Here is a 16237-nt window from a genome sequence, read left to right on the forward strand (position 1 = left end):
CCACCTGATGCAAAGAGGCAACTCATTGGAAAAGACCCTGATTCTGGGAAAGACTGAGGGCAGGAGGAGAAGGGGCGACAGAGGGTGAGGTGGTTGGATGGCATCACTGACGTGATGGACACGAGTTTGAGTAAGCTCCAAGAGATAGTGAAGGACAGGGAAGCCTTATATGCTGCAGTCTCTGGGTTCCCAAACAGTCAGACACGACTGAGTGACTGAACAACAACGACGACATTCAAGTGTTCCTTCTAAAACCCATTTGCTTCTCACCACTATGGTCTGAGGCTGGTACTATTATTAGCCCTATCATATCAGAGAGAGTCCCAACAGGAAATGGGTGGTATACTCTAAAAAAAGTGGTTGAAGGGCCTGCTGATGAGAGTGTGATGGGCAGGGAGAAGGGAAAACAGGCGATGGGGGAGCAGCCTGGGTCGAGCCAGATTGGGTGTGGCTGCCACCCCTCATTCAGAAGGGGAGGTTCCAGAACCCAGCAGGATCCGACGCTGCAGGAGAGCAAGCAGTGGCCTAGACTGATCCAGCCATGTCATCCCACAGCCCCGTGGGAAGGGACTAAGTACCCTGACATCCCTTGGTTTCCACCCTCCCACATCCTGGTGGTACCTTTCACTGACCAAAACGGAAGCCAGGGGTGTCCATCCAGAAAGGTAAGTTTTCCAGGGCAGTGAGCAGGGTGGTGAAGGATGGTAAGTGGGTCTGGAAGAGCATCAGAAGAGAGCTGACACGTGAGTTTATAGACTAGGAAACAGACATATAGATGACATAACCTGCCCAGTGTCACAGAGCAAATAAGAGGTGGGATCAAACTGAAGCCCACACAGTATGACTCTGAATTCATGCTCTCAACCACTAAGACATGCACCCTAGAACTGACTGAAAAGATTACTCATTATCCAGCACCTTTTCCCCCTGCATCCAGCTCAGTCATCCTTCCACTAATAGACTCCACTTACTCCCACCCAGATTTTCCAGCCTTCTTGGAGCAAGGTATGGCCATCTGACTAGAGTTCAGGCCAAAGGAATGCAAATGAAACAATGTGAGCAGCTTTTAGATAACACCCTCCACTTTTCTTCTCTCTGTCCTACAGACGGGGATGTGGGATGTGATGGTGCGATCTGAAGCAGCCACCTTAGCCCACGGCAGGGAAACTCCATTTGAAGTTATCAGAGGATGGCGAAGCCACTATATCAGTGCTGAACTGCTTATGCTCCAAGTGAAAGACAATTTAACTTGTTTCTTGTTTCACTCACTGTTATTTTAGCCTTGGTTGTAGCAGCCGAACCAGTAACTTAAACAATACAAAGACCAGGATGTAGCTCAGTCACTGTGGTTAAAGCAGTAGGAGACGTGACCGGTAGAGGTGGTTAGTGATCACCAATGCAAGTGCGCTCCTCTTCTTTCTGGCTGTTGCTGCTGCTGCTGCTAAGTCGCTTCAGTCATGTCTGACTCTGTGCGACCCCATAGACGGCAGCCCAACAGGCTCCCCCTGTTACTAGACTACATTTCCCAGCCTCCTTCCATCTGCGTGAGGCTATGGGACTAGCTCCCACCTCTGGAATTGGAGGGAAGGTGAGTGTGCTACCCCCAGGCTGAGACAACCATCAGTGAGCGTACCTTTGTCCCGCTCACCTGATTCACTTGTCTGCCAAAAGCATGTAAAGCATCCAGTGAAGGAACGTGATGTTCTAGAGTAGGATGGATGAAAACAGGAAAGGAGCCTGGGGTTCTCCATGACCACATGGATCAGAGCCCTCCGACAACTCAACACTTGACTACAATACAAGCAACAAACACCACCTCTATGGTGTTCACTGACATTTGCGCTTGTTTGTTACAGCAGCAGTTCGTCTGTCTATTCTGACTATTTTCATACTTCCCAGTTGCTGCACTCTGACAGACGTGAGTACTATTATCCAGCAGTGCAGTCTTAGCCCCTGTTTTAGGAGGGCAAGGGGTGGGCTGGCAAACATTTACTGTTTTAAAGAAGTTACACAACTGTTACCAATTATTGTAATAAAGCCCCTACATCCTGCTTGAATAAGGCAGGCAAGAATAGTACAAGAAAACCCTTTCTCATGGTACACTGGCCCTGGGGCACTGGCCTGATCTCTCAAGAATGCTATTCCCATGAACATTCCTTTGGGGACTCAGGAAAGTTCACAGAGTCTGAGCAAAAAAGAGCATCAACTGAACACACTGAGGCATTTCAGAGGGTCAAGAAACCCCAAAGGGCAGCAAATTAGGGAAAGTTAAGGAAACAGCAACCCATCCATGTCCATGTCCTTTTCAGTGGTAAGGGAGTGGACTCTCTTCCATTCTTCCTAATGTCCAAATTTTCTAAAGTAAGCATGTGCTACTTTTATATTAAAAAGTGGCTTTAAAATTTCCATTTTTAAGAAACAAGATAAACTGATTAAGCCTAAGGAATGAATAGATGAGAGAGATACAGGTCAAAGGATACAAGTGCCCCAAGGCATTGGTATGACAAACAGACAGTTCAGTCTTAGGAATATACAACGATGAAAAAACAAAGCACCTCAGAGGTGACCCTCCTTCGCTCATTCAATAAGCATTTCCTGTACCAGGTACTGGGCTGGCTGCTAGATCTGCAAAGAAGAATGAAGTGGCCACAACCGCATACAGTAGCCGACAACCCTGGCTACACACCAGAATAACTTGGGATTCGGTTTTTAAAACATACAGTGATAAAATATGGATGCTTAGGTCCACGCTCCAGGGATTCTAATGTAATTGGTCAGGGTTACGACTTGGTCTTAGGACTCTTAATAGCTCCCCTGATTCTAATGAGCAGGGTGGAGAATCCCTAGGAGCATGTGACACATGACCTAAGTGTTGAAGGAAGGCTAGGAGCCAGCCAGGAAAGGAAGAGAGAAGGGGCAGTATTATGTAGCCAGAGCTGCATTTAGACTGTCCCGTCGTTCAATGTAAACAGAGGTTAGGGTGAGCGGGGATGATGCAAATGGTGGGCGTTACCCCATGGCTAACTGAATGTCTATCTTCTAGGTAGTAGGAAGTTGATAAAGGTTACTAGACAGGGGCAGACATGATCACACCTGGCTTCATTCCAACTCTCCATGCATTCTCTCCTACCCTCTCCGATGGCCATCATTTCTACGTACACGTGGGGCTATAGAAAGGCTATGGAGAGAAGATGCAATTTTGCCTCTAGAAAATGGTACCATCACAGGAGAGAGGGCATATTTCTGGACTCTCCATCAGAAGTCACCTTCAATACAGCATTCGTCTCGAGTTAGACTCCTATTTTCACTGCCTTTTCAAAAATTCCTTTTTGTTTTGTAGGGGGAAATAAAAGTTTATTTTACTCACAGGCCTAAGAAACAGGAAGTGTGACGAACTTCTGGGGGGCACAAGAGATGCCTCAGGGTGGTCAGAGGGCAGAAAGTAGGAGTGCAGGGGAACAAAAACCCCTTTTTGGTTACTTAAATTCATTACAGGATCTTGCTGCAACACTGAGAATAAATGCCCCAAAGCGCTAGTCATAGCTTATTTGGAGACTGATATGAAAATTTGGAGTTGAAACAAACTACCTATCGCATCTCAAAAAAGTAGTGGGACTGTCACTGAAGACCCTCAGTGGAACACCATTCCACATGCAGCTCCAAAACAAATCACTAAATAATTCAAATAACCTGATCACCATTTCTGAGCATCTGTTTGAAGAATAAGCAAATTACAGAGGAATTTCTAGAAATAAAAATGGTTTCAGTTAATAGGTTGGGACAATTGGTGAGAGCTAGTCCATACTTTATGTATTGGAAATGTGTATTTTAACTGAATAATAATAATAATACATTAACAGCCATAGCACTTTCTGAATATCTGCACGTACAACATGTGGGGCTAGGACTTTACACACACCATTGACCACAGTCACGCAAGGTCTGCAATTAGGCTGAGAGATAACCGAGGCTCAGAGCAGTTTTGTCATCTGCCCAAGGTCACAGGTAAGTGCAGTGATAGAATTCAAACTAAGTCTTCATGGCCTCCCTCCATCTCTTCTCCAGGTCCCTAAGATCCTGGCCAAGGGGTAAATCTGTGTTCTTTTGTGCTTCAGAAAGAATGGCTGCTTGACAAGTTCACCAACTGCTGTAGGGTAATCTTTCCTGCTGTGTGTCTAAGGAAAGCACCGAAAAGTATCACGATTCTTTCCAAGGAAAAAAATGCCAGCTCCCTCTTTGACCTGAATAGCATGGAAACAATGTAGTCTCATCCAGTGAGCTGCTCTGTCAGGAAGAGGAAATCCATCTGGAGACACCATGCACCCAAGCAGCATGGCACCCGGTATAAATAATAAACATCCAACAGCCACACGCCTCCTTTGGCTTAAGATTTCAGGAGGCTGGAATTCGGTGATGCCTTAGAGGCTGCTTGGCACAACCCCTGCTTTGCAAAGATGAGAAAACAGACTGGTTAACAGATCTACTAAAGCAGGCACGGCTCCCCAGGTGGCTCAGTGGTAAAGACTCTCCCCATCAACGCAGGAGACACAGAAGACACGGGTTCAATCCCTGGGTCGGGAAGATCTCCTGGAGTAGGAAATGGCACCCGACTCCAGTATTCTTGCCTGAAGAATCCCATGGACAGAGGAACCTGGTGGGCTGCAGTCCATGGATTGCAAGAGTCGGACACGACTGAGCACAAGCCTAAGCAAGGCATAGCAGCCAGAAACTTGGTCTCAAACTCTGACTCTGTATTTTATATTATTTTGTATTCTCAATCATCTTGCATCCCAGAGCCCAGGAGGGAACCCCATGATTCCTATAACACTCTCACCTCCTCATGAAAAAGGGGCTTTCCCCACAGAGAAGCTGAAGGGGGAAAAAAATGCTGTTTTCTGAATTTCTACTGCTGATTTGAAGGGCTCCCCCTACTGATCAGCTGGGCCATCCGGGCTGTGTTAGTCCCAAAGGGAGAGATGGAAACAAAAGAGGATCAATCACCTGGGCCTTTCAGGTACATAAATCACTCTGCCAATGCAAACAATTACGTGTTTATACAGGTGGTTTCTGGAGGAAGGAATGCTCATTCTGCCATGGCTGACACTTATCTATAATTTAAGAGAACCAAACAGCTTCTGTCCCACGTAAAGCACCAATGCTGGTGTCATTTACACACAAGTAGACACGTATAGAGCAGATCACCAAGAATCTGCCCTCTTCAGAAACTGCTTCATGCAAAGCTATGGTTTAGATGTCATTTCCATTTCATAAAAAGGCTCACCACAGTGTTCCTTCAGAAGCTAGTTTTGTTCATGCATTTAATTTGTGATTCCATTTCCAGAGATGTGATTGCTTCATAACTTGTCAGAAACACATTTTCTGAATAAAACAAGGTCCTCTTCCCTGCCTCAGAATGCCTCCCTTGATCCAGACCTATTTTGGGGGCCTGGCTCCTAGACATGGATGAAAGTCCTTGCTGCGGTGGAATTTAATTAACTTCAGCCAGCGTGGGTCTTGCCGAGGACACACAGACAAGGAGGAAAGGATGATCAGACACATGGTACCCAAGGCTCAGAGCCTCACTGTGGATAAACATTCTTAAACAGCTGTCATTTCATGGAAGGAAGGCGAGATGTTCAAGCTGGTGATAAAAGAACAGCAGAGACAGACTTGACAGCCCAGATTGTTAGCGGCTTAAGGAAACCGAGAATGAGAAAGAAAACCAACACCAAAAACCGTCAACCACTGAGCTACGAAATGAGGCTGGGTGACAGGAATACGCGGAGGTATCCCAACAATGCAAATGTCTTTCTCTTCACGGGAGGAAGTCTGTCTCTGACAAGTGTGTCCTGGCTCACCCACCACAAATCTACACTTAGAATGACAGGCGGAAGAGGATGAAATACCCTATTCCCAGACACCTGGAGGAAAAGCAGACGTCAAGGACGATCGCAGCTCCAAGGTCTTGAAATTTAATTACCAGAACGTTTCTGGCCCTGGACTTCATTAAATTCAGGTTAGGGAGTAGCCACACGATGTCCTTGTGGCATTTACCTGCTGGCTGCATCTTTCCAGGCAGGATGAGACCGCCTGCTTGCAGGGGCCCGCTGATCAGGAAGTTTGCTGTGGCGCGCTCCTGGGAGCATGAGCAAAGACCAGGACACACACACACACACACACACACACACACACACACACACACACTCACAGCCGACTCACACACACTCCCCTCCCCCGCCACCTCCAAAGCACACGCTCCAGGAAAAGGCCAGTTCTCACCGCAAAAGGAACGTGCAGCAGGGCCAGAGTCCCCCAGCCAGCCCTTTCTCTCCGCCCCTCGGGCTTGGACTCCACATTCGCGATTCCCAGGCTGGGTTCGAACAAGAAAAGGCAAAAAGGGCAGACTTACCAAACTCCTCCGGGCTGTAGGGCGCGGGAGAGGCTTCCACAAACTCGTTGTCTGGAGGAAGAAGAAAAGCAGAAAACAAAAATAGAATCTCAACCATTCAGGGCTAATCGATTAAAAATCAGTTACCGCGCAGATCCCTTAGAAAAGCGCGCGTTTCTCTCTCCCAGAGACGGGAATCCGTGAACCCGGGGCCTCACGGAGTTCCAGATGCCAGATCCACTGGGGGGAAGAAATCGTTAAAGAAACTTGGCGGGGAGCATTTCGGCCCAGGAACCAAGCGTCTTCTGGGCGCACGCAAGTGTGCGCCAACTTTCCGTAGGTGCGAGCCCATGGATCCCCCAGGCCGGCCGCGCCAGGCAGCGACCTCCCCCTCTGCGCTCAGCCTGCGGGGCGCATCGCGGCGTCCCCCGGGTCTAGTGTTGACGCCCGGCGCCCAGGAGCCCCAAAGTTTCCTGGCGGGTCCGGGAGGCCCGAGACCGCGCAGCGGCGGCGGCTGCGAGCTCCCTGCGCCCACCCGATGGAGCGCCCTTGCGCATCCCCACTACCCGTTGCTAGGAGACCGCGGCCTTCACGCTTGGCAGTGGCGCGCGCGCTGCCTCCCGACTCCCGGTGGGAGGGCATCTTCCCCACCCCCACTCTCTCTGACCATTTATGACAAAAGAGCGGGTAACCAGTTGTAAAACGATTTCTGCAGCATTTTTGTATTATGTCTGTCCTGTTCCCATGCTTGAGAAATCATTTTTGTTTTTGTTTTTTTGCTTTGCTTCTCCTGGGGAAAGGCAGGAGTTTCAGAGCTTGAATATTCCCTGCAGCAAGGAAGGGTTTCCAACGCCCCCAACCCTCTCCTTTGAACCTGAATTTTGACTCCACTCCAAGCAATATTTCTTCCTTTTAAGAGACTAGCAGGGAAGATAATATGCCTTCATTTCACAGATAGGGAAACTGAGGCTCAGAAGTTAAGTAACTTATATATGACTGCGCACTGTTGTTATACTGTGTGTGTGTGTGTGTGTGTGTGTGTGTGTGTTTGCGCGCGCGCGCGCTTACACGTATCAGGAAAGAGCAGAGCCATATTCCTTCTAATATAAAAAGAGTTGAGCAGTTTCACGTACAGAATGTAGAAACAAAAGTTTGGATCTGAAAGTTTGAGTTGTAGGTCCTAAAGAAATTGATGTCAGGTTGCGGGAATCTCCCTCCCTGGGTCAGTGGCCTGAATAACTTGTACAGATGGATTATGTGTTTCCTATCGGACCAGACTGACACCTCACTCAGGAGGGCCCTGGACTATGGGAAAGTGCTCTAGAGATGCTGGGAGGAGGCAGAGGAAGGAAGGCGCAGACATAGAAAACGGCTCTCTATTCTCCGTCCCCGGCCTTGGACACTGATAGTTGGAGAGGTAACAGTCTGGGCAACGAACCGGGGACCTTCTACAGTCTCAGACTGATCAGATCGCCAGCTGCAGCAGCCCAAGGGCCCATGGGCCTGTGCTGAGGTGCTCTCATTCTGTAAACCTCGGTCATCTCTGAGTGTTCTATGGTCAGTCTACAATTTACCGTGGAGAACAGAAAGAAGGCACCCTGGCCCCAGTACCCACAGAGGAATGGCCAGGGACCAGGCTGAGACTGTCCTCCTTCCACACCAGGGTAACCGTTCTTCTTCTTCCTTTTCTGTTGGCTGCCCTGAGAGCGGCTTGAGGGATATCTCAGTTCCCTGACCAAGGACTGAACCAGGGCCACAGCAGTGAAAGCCCAGAATCCTAACCACTAGGGCAAGGGACTCCCCAAAGCAACCATTCTTGAACTGCCTAGCCTATCTCTCTATCCTCTTCTGTTTTCCCCACTCCTGACAGTCTGAGCTCTGAAATCCAAGAAGTGAATGTGCTTGGGTGTATGTTTGCCATATCAAGACATCCCCTCCCATCTCCTGAAAACCTCCATTTGCTCTCAGGAATTCATGGATTTCCCTGATGGCTAGTTGATAAAGAATCCACCTGCAATGCAGGAGACCCCGGTTCGATTCCTGGGTTGGGAAGATCCCCTGGAGAAGGGAATGGTTACCCACTCCAGTATTCTCGCCTGGAGAATTCCATGAACTGGATCCCAAAGAGCTGGACACGACTGAGCGACTTTCACTTTCATTCATGGTTCGTCAAACTTTCTTTCAACTCCTCACTCTGCTGGAAACCTGGCTCTCCTTGAAAATAACAGAGCACGTTGTCCACGACCTTTACTCACTGCAGCCGTCTACAGGCCTCTGTGTTATTCTACCTCATTTCTTGAAGGTGTTGGCATCTGGCTCACTGTCACATTCCCCAATACCGTTCCCATGGTAATTTTTATTTCCAAATCTACCAGTGGATTCTTCTCATACTCTGGTCTCTCAGCTCTTCAACATCCTCTCCCTTCCTGCAGCTCCAGCTATCCCAGCTTCCTGCCCTCCTAGTAACACCATCTGTAATCTCAACACCAAGCATTCCACTCTCCTATCACCATCACTCAGCCTTCCAAGCTTTCCAGCTTATTCTTCCTGTTATCCTCACCCAATGTCTCCTTGACCCCAACCGCTCCTGTAATTTGCTGATCCTGTGACCTTCTTTGTGTCCCTTACTGTCCCTCTTGACATTCTTTTCTCTTTTAACCAGCCTAGTTTCTAGGTTTACTATTATCATTTCTCTTATATGTGCCTTCAAATCCACCTCTCTCTATGTCTACTAAGTCTTTGGGAAAACTATACCCCTGATAAAATCTATTTCTTTATCTTCTCTCTGCCAGCACCCAGTGAAACATGATCAGAGAAGCATAGCATCATGCTGACTGGTCTTATTTTCAATGTGTGACCACTAGCCTCAAGTGGACATTAGTGCAGCCCAGCAATCCCTCTGTGTTTGCCTGATTTACTTCTCTCCTGCTCTCTTGTTACTATGGATGAACCATCCGTTCTCCAGCTAAGGCCAACTCCTCCGTTGTGTATCAGATCCTCCGTGCCCTCTCACATGGATTTCTGCCCCCTCCCTTCTCTAAGTTGATGTTCTCCTCTGTTCTGGATCATTCCCATCAGTATACAACTATGCTACTATCTTTCTATCTTTAAAAAAAAATTTTCCAACTCTACCTCTCTCTTCCAATTACCGATCTCAAGTCTCAGTGACAATTTACCTCAAAATTCATCAAAGAATTGTTTACACTCATTGTTTCCACCATCTTCCTTTAATCTTAAAGGCAAACAGGCTTATAGCTCATCACTCTTCCAGAGTAGCTCCTGTCAAGGTCAAGACTGACCTTGGCATTGCCAAATTCCAACGGTCAGTTCTTGATCTGAGTAGGAGCCTTCGACTCCCTGATGCCATGAGGAGGTGAGCTCAGATGGCGTGTTTGCAGGACTAGTCGCCTCCAATTCCCTGTCAGATCAGGAGGCAACTAGCCTTTGTGTTCCAAGAGAGAGAATCTACAGAGGGCTTTGGTATGAGAGCAACAGTCTGGTTAGGGGTCAACCAGACCTTGGCTCTAATACCAGATTCATTATTAACTAGTAGTTTAATTTCTACTAACCTTAGTTTTCTATAAAAATGGAGATAATTACACCTAACTCATAAGGTTGTAGCAAGAATGCAATAAACTACAGCATTTAGAGCCTGTAGAATAGAGACTGTCACACTGAAAATCAAGTACATGTTAATTATTATTAGATGGTATGCTCTTTCACAACTGAGGAAAATGAGGCTCTTTTCTTTAACGACTTCGAGTTACTGAAAGAAATCACTAACCACAGATTACGCTTCCAATTAAAAGCAATGTACATGGTCCCACCTCTTAGTTTGCTTTCTAAGAGTTTCCTTGAAAGTCGGTTATGTGGAATTAGGATCAGCCATTCCCCATAGGAAGAGCATTACAAATATTCTACCAGGTGATTAGGTTCTGGAGCCTGCCAGATTGTTCTAACTCACAATGGACTCCCTTTCAATTTGTTCCCTATAAATGGATGACTCATAAGCTAAGAACTTTTCTTGCAGCCCTTCAGTTATTTAAATTTCCTAATCAGCTGAAAGTTAATGAAAAAATATTTTTCTTGTTTTAATATTTGTTGTTGACAATTTTTCTAAAATGTATGATTCCAATTTTCTATCTTAGGAAGCAAAGCAGAGCAAACAATAACATTTCCTGTTAGTTAAACAATATTTATGGGGAAGTACCATGCTTCTCTGGTGGTTCAAATGGTAAAGAATCCGCCTGCAATGCAGGAGACCTAGATTCCATCCCTGGGTCAGGAAGATCCCCTAGTGAAGGGAATGGCAACCCACTCCAGTATTCTTGCCTGGAGAATTCCCATGGACAGAGGAGCCTGGTAGGCTACCATCCATGGGGTTGCAAAGAGTCAGATACGACTGAGCAACTAAGCATACACACCATGCTGCCAGGATGGTAGGCAATGCATCTGCGAGGCAAGGCAGATACAATAGTGGTCAGAATGGGTTCCTGTCCTCATGTTGCTCACCTTCCAATAGGTTCAGAAGCCCTTCCTACCCTTAGGCAATATCTCAAACTGGATTCTTATAGACCTCTTATAAAGAAATGGTTCTGCAAATAAGTTAATCAGTTCCATTTTTCTAGATTCATATATAATGCATTAATATACAATATTTGATTTTCTGACTTACTTTACTCCACATGACAGGTACTATTCAATTTGCAGGACACAAATAGAGATGCAGATGTTGAGAACGATCTCGTGGACGTAGCGGGGGGAAGGGGAGGGTGAGGCAAACTGGGAGAGTAGCGTTGACATATGCACTATTGTGTGTAAATAGACAGCTCGTGGAAAGCTGCTGTATAACACAGGGAGCTCAGATTGGTGCTCTGTGATGACCTAGAGGGGTGGGATGAAGGGAAGAGGCTCAGGAGGGAGGGGATGTATGTATACATATAGCTGAGTCCCTTTGTTGTACAGCAGAAACTAACATAACATTGTAAAGCAATTATGTGAAGTGAAGGTGAAAGTCTCTCAGTTGTGTCTGACTCTTTGCAACCCCATGGACTATAGAGTCCATGGAATTGTCCAGGCCAGAAAACTGGAGTGGGTAGCCATTCCTTTTTCCAGAGAATCTTCCCAGTTCGGGGATCAAACTCTGGTCTCCCACATTGCAGGTGGATTCTTTACCAGCTGAGCCACAAGGGAAGCCCAAAGCAATTATACTCCAATATAAAAAGAAATTGTTCTGCTGGGAAGTTATAAAAGAGAGTACACAATATTATAGGTTGGAATCTCAGTTCTGTCAAATTATTAGGGGAGAAATCACAGGGTTGTTACTAGATCTCCCAGAGCTTCAGTTTCCTGACGATAATACTTAATACCGTATTGCTGGGAGAAGCTGAGCAGGTCAAGTGTGAAACAGACCAAGCACAGTGCTGGACACCGTGGATGCTGAGGAAGAAATGTTCCTTTCTCTCCCACACAGAAGGCTTGGGCATGCTGGAGTCCCTTTTTTTTTGACTCTCCTACTGGGGCTTCCCTTGTAGTTCAGTCGGTAAAGAATCCGCCTGCAAGGCAGGAGACCCGGCTTCAATTCCTGGGCTGGGATGATCCCCTGGAGAAGAAAATGGCAACCCACTCCAGTATTCTTGCCTGGGAAACCCCATGGACAGAAGATCCTGGCGGGCTACAGACCATGGGGTCTCAAGAGTCAGACATGACTTAGCAACTCAACCACCACAGGAGAGTGGGCTTCCTGCTGCTATGGCCTCTAAAGACAGGGATGTAATCTCAGATCTTATTTCTAGGGCAGCATTTATTAGAAAGTGGGACATATGGAGTGAAAGCAGCAAGAAGGAAATATTTCTGGGGCTCAGGGTGAATTATTTCTGGGATTCAGGTTTTCCACAGAAGCGGAGTACAACAAAGGGCTGATGGCTAATCTCCACTCTTACTATTATCCTCTACATGAGGTGAGCAGACTTTTGAGAGCTAACCTGGGAACCCAACCCCTAGCTTTAATATTTCTTTGTATATACAAAGTTAAGAATACATCAAACTTTAAATGTTTTAAATTAATTTTATTTATAAGCAAATAATTTTATTTTATAAGCAAATAATATGTATTCAAGGGGAAAGAAAAAGATATTTATTCCCCATGGGTATAAACTGCAAAAATGGAAGTCCTCCTTTCTCAGTTTCCATCCACAAACTGAAATACCATCCACACCTTCTTGTGTGCTCATCGAGATTGCTTTTTAGGCACATTCAAACATGTTTATGAATTATTGAAACAAATTAGGTATCCTATGATGGCTTCTAAATGAAAGACACAGTGCATCTCTAAATGAGATATTGGTCCAACCTTAATCATAAACTGAGGTATGACTATTTTCTGTTTATTAGTAGGGCAAGAAAGTGTATAAACACATCTTTGGAAAAAAAGTCTTATCAACTGTTATGTACAGAACAGTAAAATCTTGAACAGTATGTAGGCATTTAAAGGGTTCTATTTCAGTTATCCTGGAAACTCACTAAGCAGAGCTCTCATCCCTCCACCCAGGAGCTACGCTCACGTGGCAACATGGAACATAATGCTAAAATCAAAGGAATTCTTTGATCCATTTTTCTAAAGCTAAAAGCACTAGAAAATGCTTTTGGAGGTGTTTCTAGCAAAGCAGCCATCACTAATATCCTGCATGGTGGGCAGGACGGCAGCTGTGTACCTGTCCCTGCCCCCAGGAGGCTGGGGATGCCATCAGCCCCTGGCTGGCCTCTGCTGCAACGGGGCCAGGGCCTGCCTTGCTGCAGCGCCGCTTAGAGCAGAGACCACAGGGAGGGCCAGCCTAGATGGGCTGCTTTGATACCGCAGGCCCCTTGGTCAATGGAGAAAAGGAGGAGACGGGCCTCATACAGGAGGTGACTTCTTCCCCCAAGAGATGGATGAGAGGTCTAAATGCCACCCTAGCAAGGACTTCCCTGGTGTTTCAGTGGTTAAGACGCCATGCTTCCAATATAGGGGATGCAAGTTTGATCCCTGGTCGGGGAACTAAGATCCCACATGCCCTGTGATGCCGCCAAAAACTTAAAAACAAAAAGTTAAAAAGAAAAAAAAAATGCCACACAGGGAAAAGGTTATTTTTCGGCTAAGGTATGCTATCAATTCCCTTTGCAAGAAACAGCTGCATGGATTCTGTAGTAAGTTAGGATGGTAGCCACAGGCTAGCATCTGTGCACAGCCTTCCGATCCCTACCCCTGGGAGGTCACCGATTTCAAGCATGAAAGACAAGCAGGAGAGAGCTAAACCTTCCGTCTGCCTCCCTCTTCTCCCTGATGTTGCCCTTTGCTCATCTTCTCTGTGGGTAGCCTTCTGTCTCCTGTAGGCTCTCTGCTAGTTAATGGCAGAAGGGAGTGGAGATGTGACGCTTCTCCTCCCCTCCCCACCCTGGGGAGCGAGGGCGAGACTGATTTAGGAGAGAAGAGAGAGGCTGTGGCTGCCCGGGCCGGGCTGACTCTCTGCTGTTATCCCGTCTCTGTGTGCATCCTCTTAGGACAAGAAGACAGAGGACAGCAGGGACACATATGCACCCACCCATAGGGCTTCATCAAAGAAAATTTTCATTTAATTGGTCTCAGCATTAGCTCCAGGGATGAAATGGCCCAAAGGACATCTCTCTTCTCCTAGGGTTTAATATTCTTTTCTTTAAGCACAACCCCACTTTTTTTTTTTTTTAATAATCCTTGATGAAAGGCAGAAAGAAAACAGAGTTGCTTCGTTCCCTTTAAATGAAAATCAAGCCTCAGAGAATGCTTTAAGTGTTTGATACTGTCCAGAAGAAAGAAATGGCCCTAACGGAAGAATTGTGGGTACGTGCATGCTAAGTTGCTTCAGTCGTGTCCGACTCTGAGACCCTATGGACTGTAATCCGCCAGGCTCCTCTGTCCATGGGATTCTCCGGGCAAGAATGCTGGAGTGGGTTGCCATGCCCTCCTCCAGGGACTCTTTCCCACCCAGGGATCAAACCCATGTCTCATGTCTCTTGCATGGGTAGGCGGGGCTTTTTTTTTAACCACTAGTGCCACCTATATGTCACTATATGTCACTTGAAAAGAAAAAAAAAAATCATTCTTCTTACAGAAACAGTACAAGCCAAGAGATGATATGGTACTAAGTCTGACAGGAAGACAAGGATTCATTTTGGTAAAAATGCTTAGTATGTTCTCTGAACAATTGAAATACCAATGCAGTAGATGCTACTAACCACAGCAAAGTGTTTTATGAAGTATATGAACTGCGATCCATCCAGCCCACCTCCCACCCCTAGGTAACACCCCCTGTTACCAACTATGGAATAGGTGAAGATTTAAAAGACTCTTCACTCAGCATCATATCAAAGGAAATGAACTCTGGCTGAGCCAAGAAGCGACTAGAAGGTATATGTGGCTATGACTCAGAACAAACCATTCCAAAAATACACACAGAAAAAGGTCCCTGCAGAAGAAAATCATACACTTCCAGCTTGCATTCAGCTGGATCTATTGAGTGAAATCAGACAAAATACCTTGGGTTAAGACGAAAGGTAAAAACATTTGGTGTCATTGAAATCTATAACTAAACCATTATGAGAGGTCCTTAGAATGGATGTGAGTTTCTGCTGACATGCAGAGACTGTCCTCATCTCCCATTTTGGACTGAGGCCTTAGAGGGAATCACTTCTTTCAGACATTGCAAATAGAGTCTACCTGGTGCATAAGAGCCTCTCTTTGTTTCACATTAAAATGGTTTTTCCAACAAACTATGGTCTTAGCAATGTAGGTGCTGAAAGGAGAAGCAGAAGCCTGAGTTCTCGCCTTAGTTTTGCCACTAAATCTTTGACAAGTCTCCAGACCCACCTAGCCTATGATCTCCTCTGTAAAAAAAAAAAAAAAAAAAAAAAAAAAAACAGACGTTTATGAAACTTGCTAAAACAAATGCCAATAGGAGACCAGGGATGACAGATTATGTTGTATCTTTTTACCAGCCTGTATGCAGGAGAAACAGACACAAAGCTCAACTATATCCAGTTTTATTTTATAAAATAAAATAATTTTTTTTTTAAAAAAAGAAATAGGACTTCCTTGGTGGTCCAGCAGTTAGGAATCCAGCTGCCAATGCAGGAGGCACGAGTTCAATCCCTGATCTGGGAAGATTCCACATGCTGCGGGACAGCTAAGCCCACGTACCCAAGCCACCATAGTGAGAAGCCCTCACCCTGCCATTAGAAAGTAGCCCCACTCACCCAAACTAGAGAAAGCATGCAGAATCTTCCTAGACACGTTTCGTGGAGTGCTGCCTTCAGGTTGTCTAAGTCAGAGCAGTGCTTATTGAAATTAATCATTTCAGGGGGTTCCTGAATCATTACAGGGGATTCCATCTTCATCCAGGAAGACGCCACGTGCTGCAGGGCGACTAAGCTGGTGGGCCACAGCTACTGAACCCACGTGCCCTAGAGCTCATGCTTTGCAACAAGAGAAGCCAGAGCAATGAGAAGGTCACAGACTGCTGCTGGAGAGTAGTCCCTGCTTACTGCAGCTACAGAAAGCCCGCACACAGCAACAAGGATCGAACACAGCAACAGTAAGCAAATAATATATATATATATATATATTTTAAGAAATAGACTCAAAGGATCAAGCTTCCTAGACACATGGCGCTGCCCCCTTGAAACTGACAGGGAAGTGAACTGGATGGAGCAGAGCCCTGGAGAACAAAGACCTAAGTGTGACTGTGAGCTCTACTGTCGTTTGCTGTGCAAGCTGGACTTCATATTTGTGTCTTCACACACCTCAGTTTCCTCATCCGCAAAATGGGGTTAATAGTA

The 16237-nt window shown here is 46.2% G+C and overlaps 1 protein-coding gene across 2 annotated transcripts in view; it reads right to left on the reverse strand.

Annotated features, from left to right (window-relative positions):
• The window catches only part of AMOTL1 (angiomotin like 1), a 201053-nt gene that overhangs the window by 144284 nt on the left and 40532 nt on the right, over nucleotides 1-16237 (reverse strand). For both annotated transcript variants that reach the window (XM_060399259.1, XM_027979153.3), the window contains one exon: nucleotides 6410-6460. Coding sequence is in view for 1 of the 2 variants with exons in the window: in XM_027979153.3 (XP_027834954.1) it covers nucleotides 6410-6460 (51 nt within the window). In the remaining variant the exon portion in view is untranslated. The remainder of the gene's footprint in view (nucleotides 1-6409; nucleotides 6461-16237) is intronic.

Source organism: Ovis aries, chromosome 15 (genome assembly GCF_016772045.2).
Source record: "Ovis aries strain OAR_USU_Benz2616 breed Rambouillet chromosome 15, ARS-UI_Ramb_v3.0, whole genome shotgun sequence".
In the NCBI taxonomy this organism is placed as follows: Eukaryota; Metazoa; Chordata; class Mammalia; order Artiodactyla; family Bovidae; genus Ovis; species Ovis aries.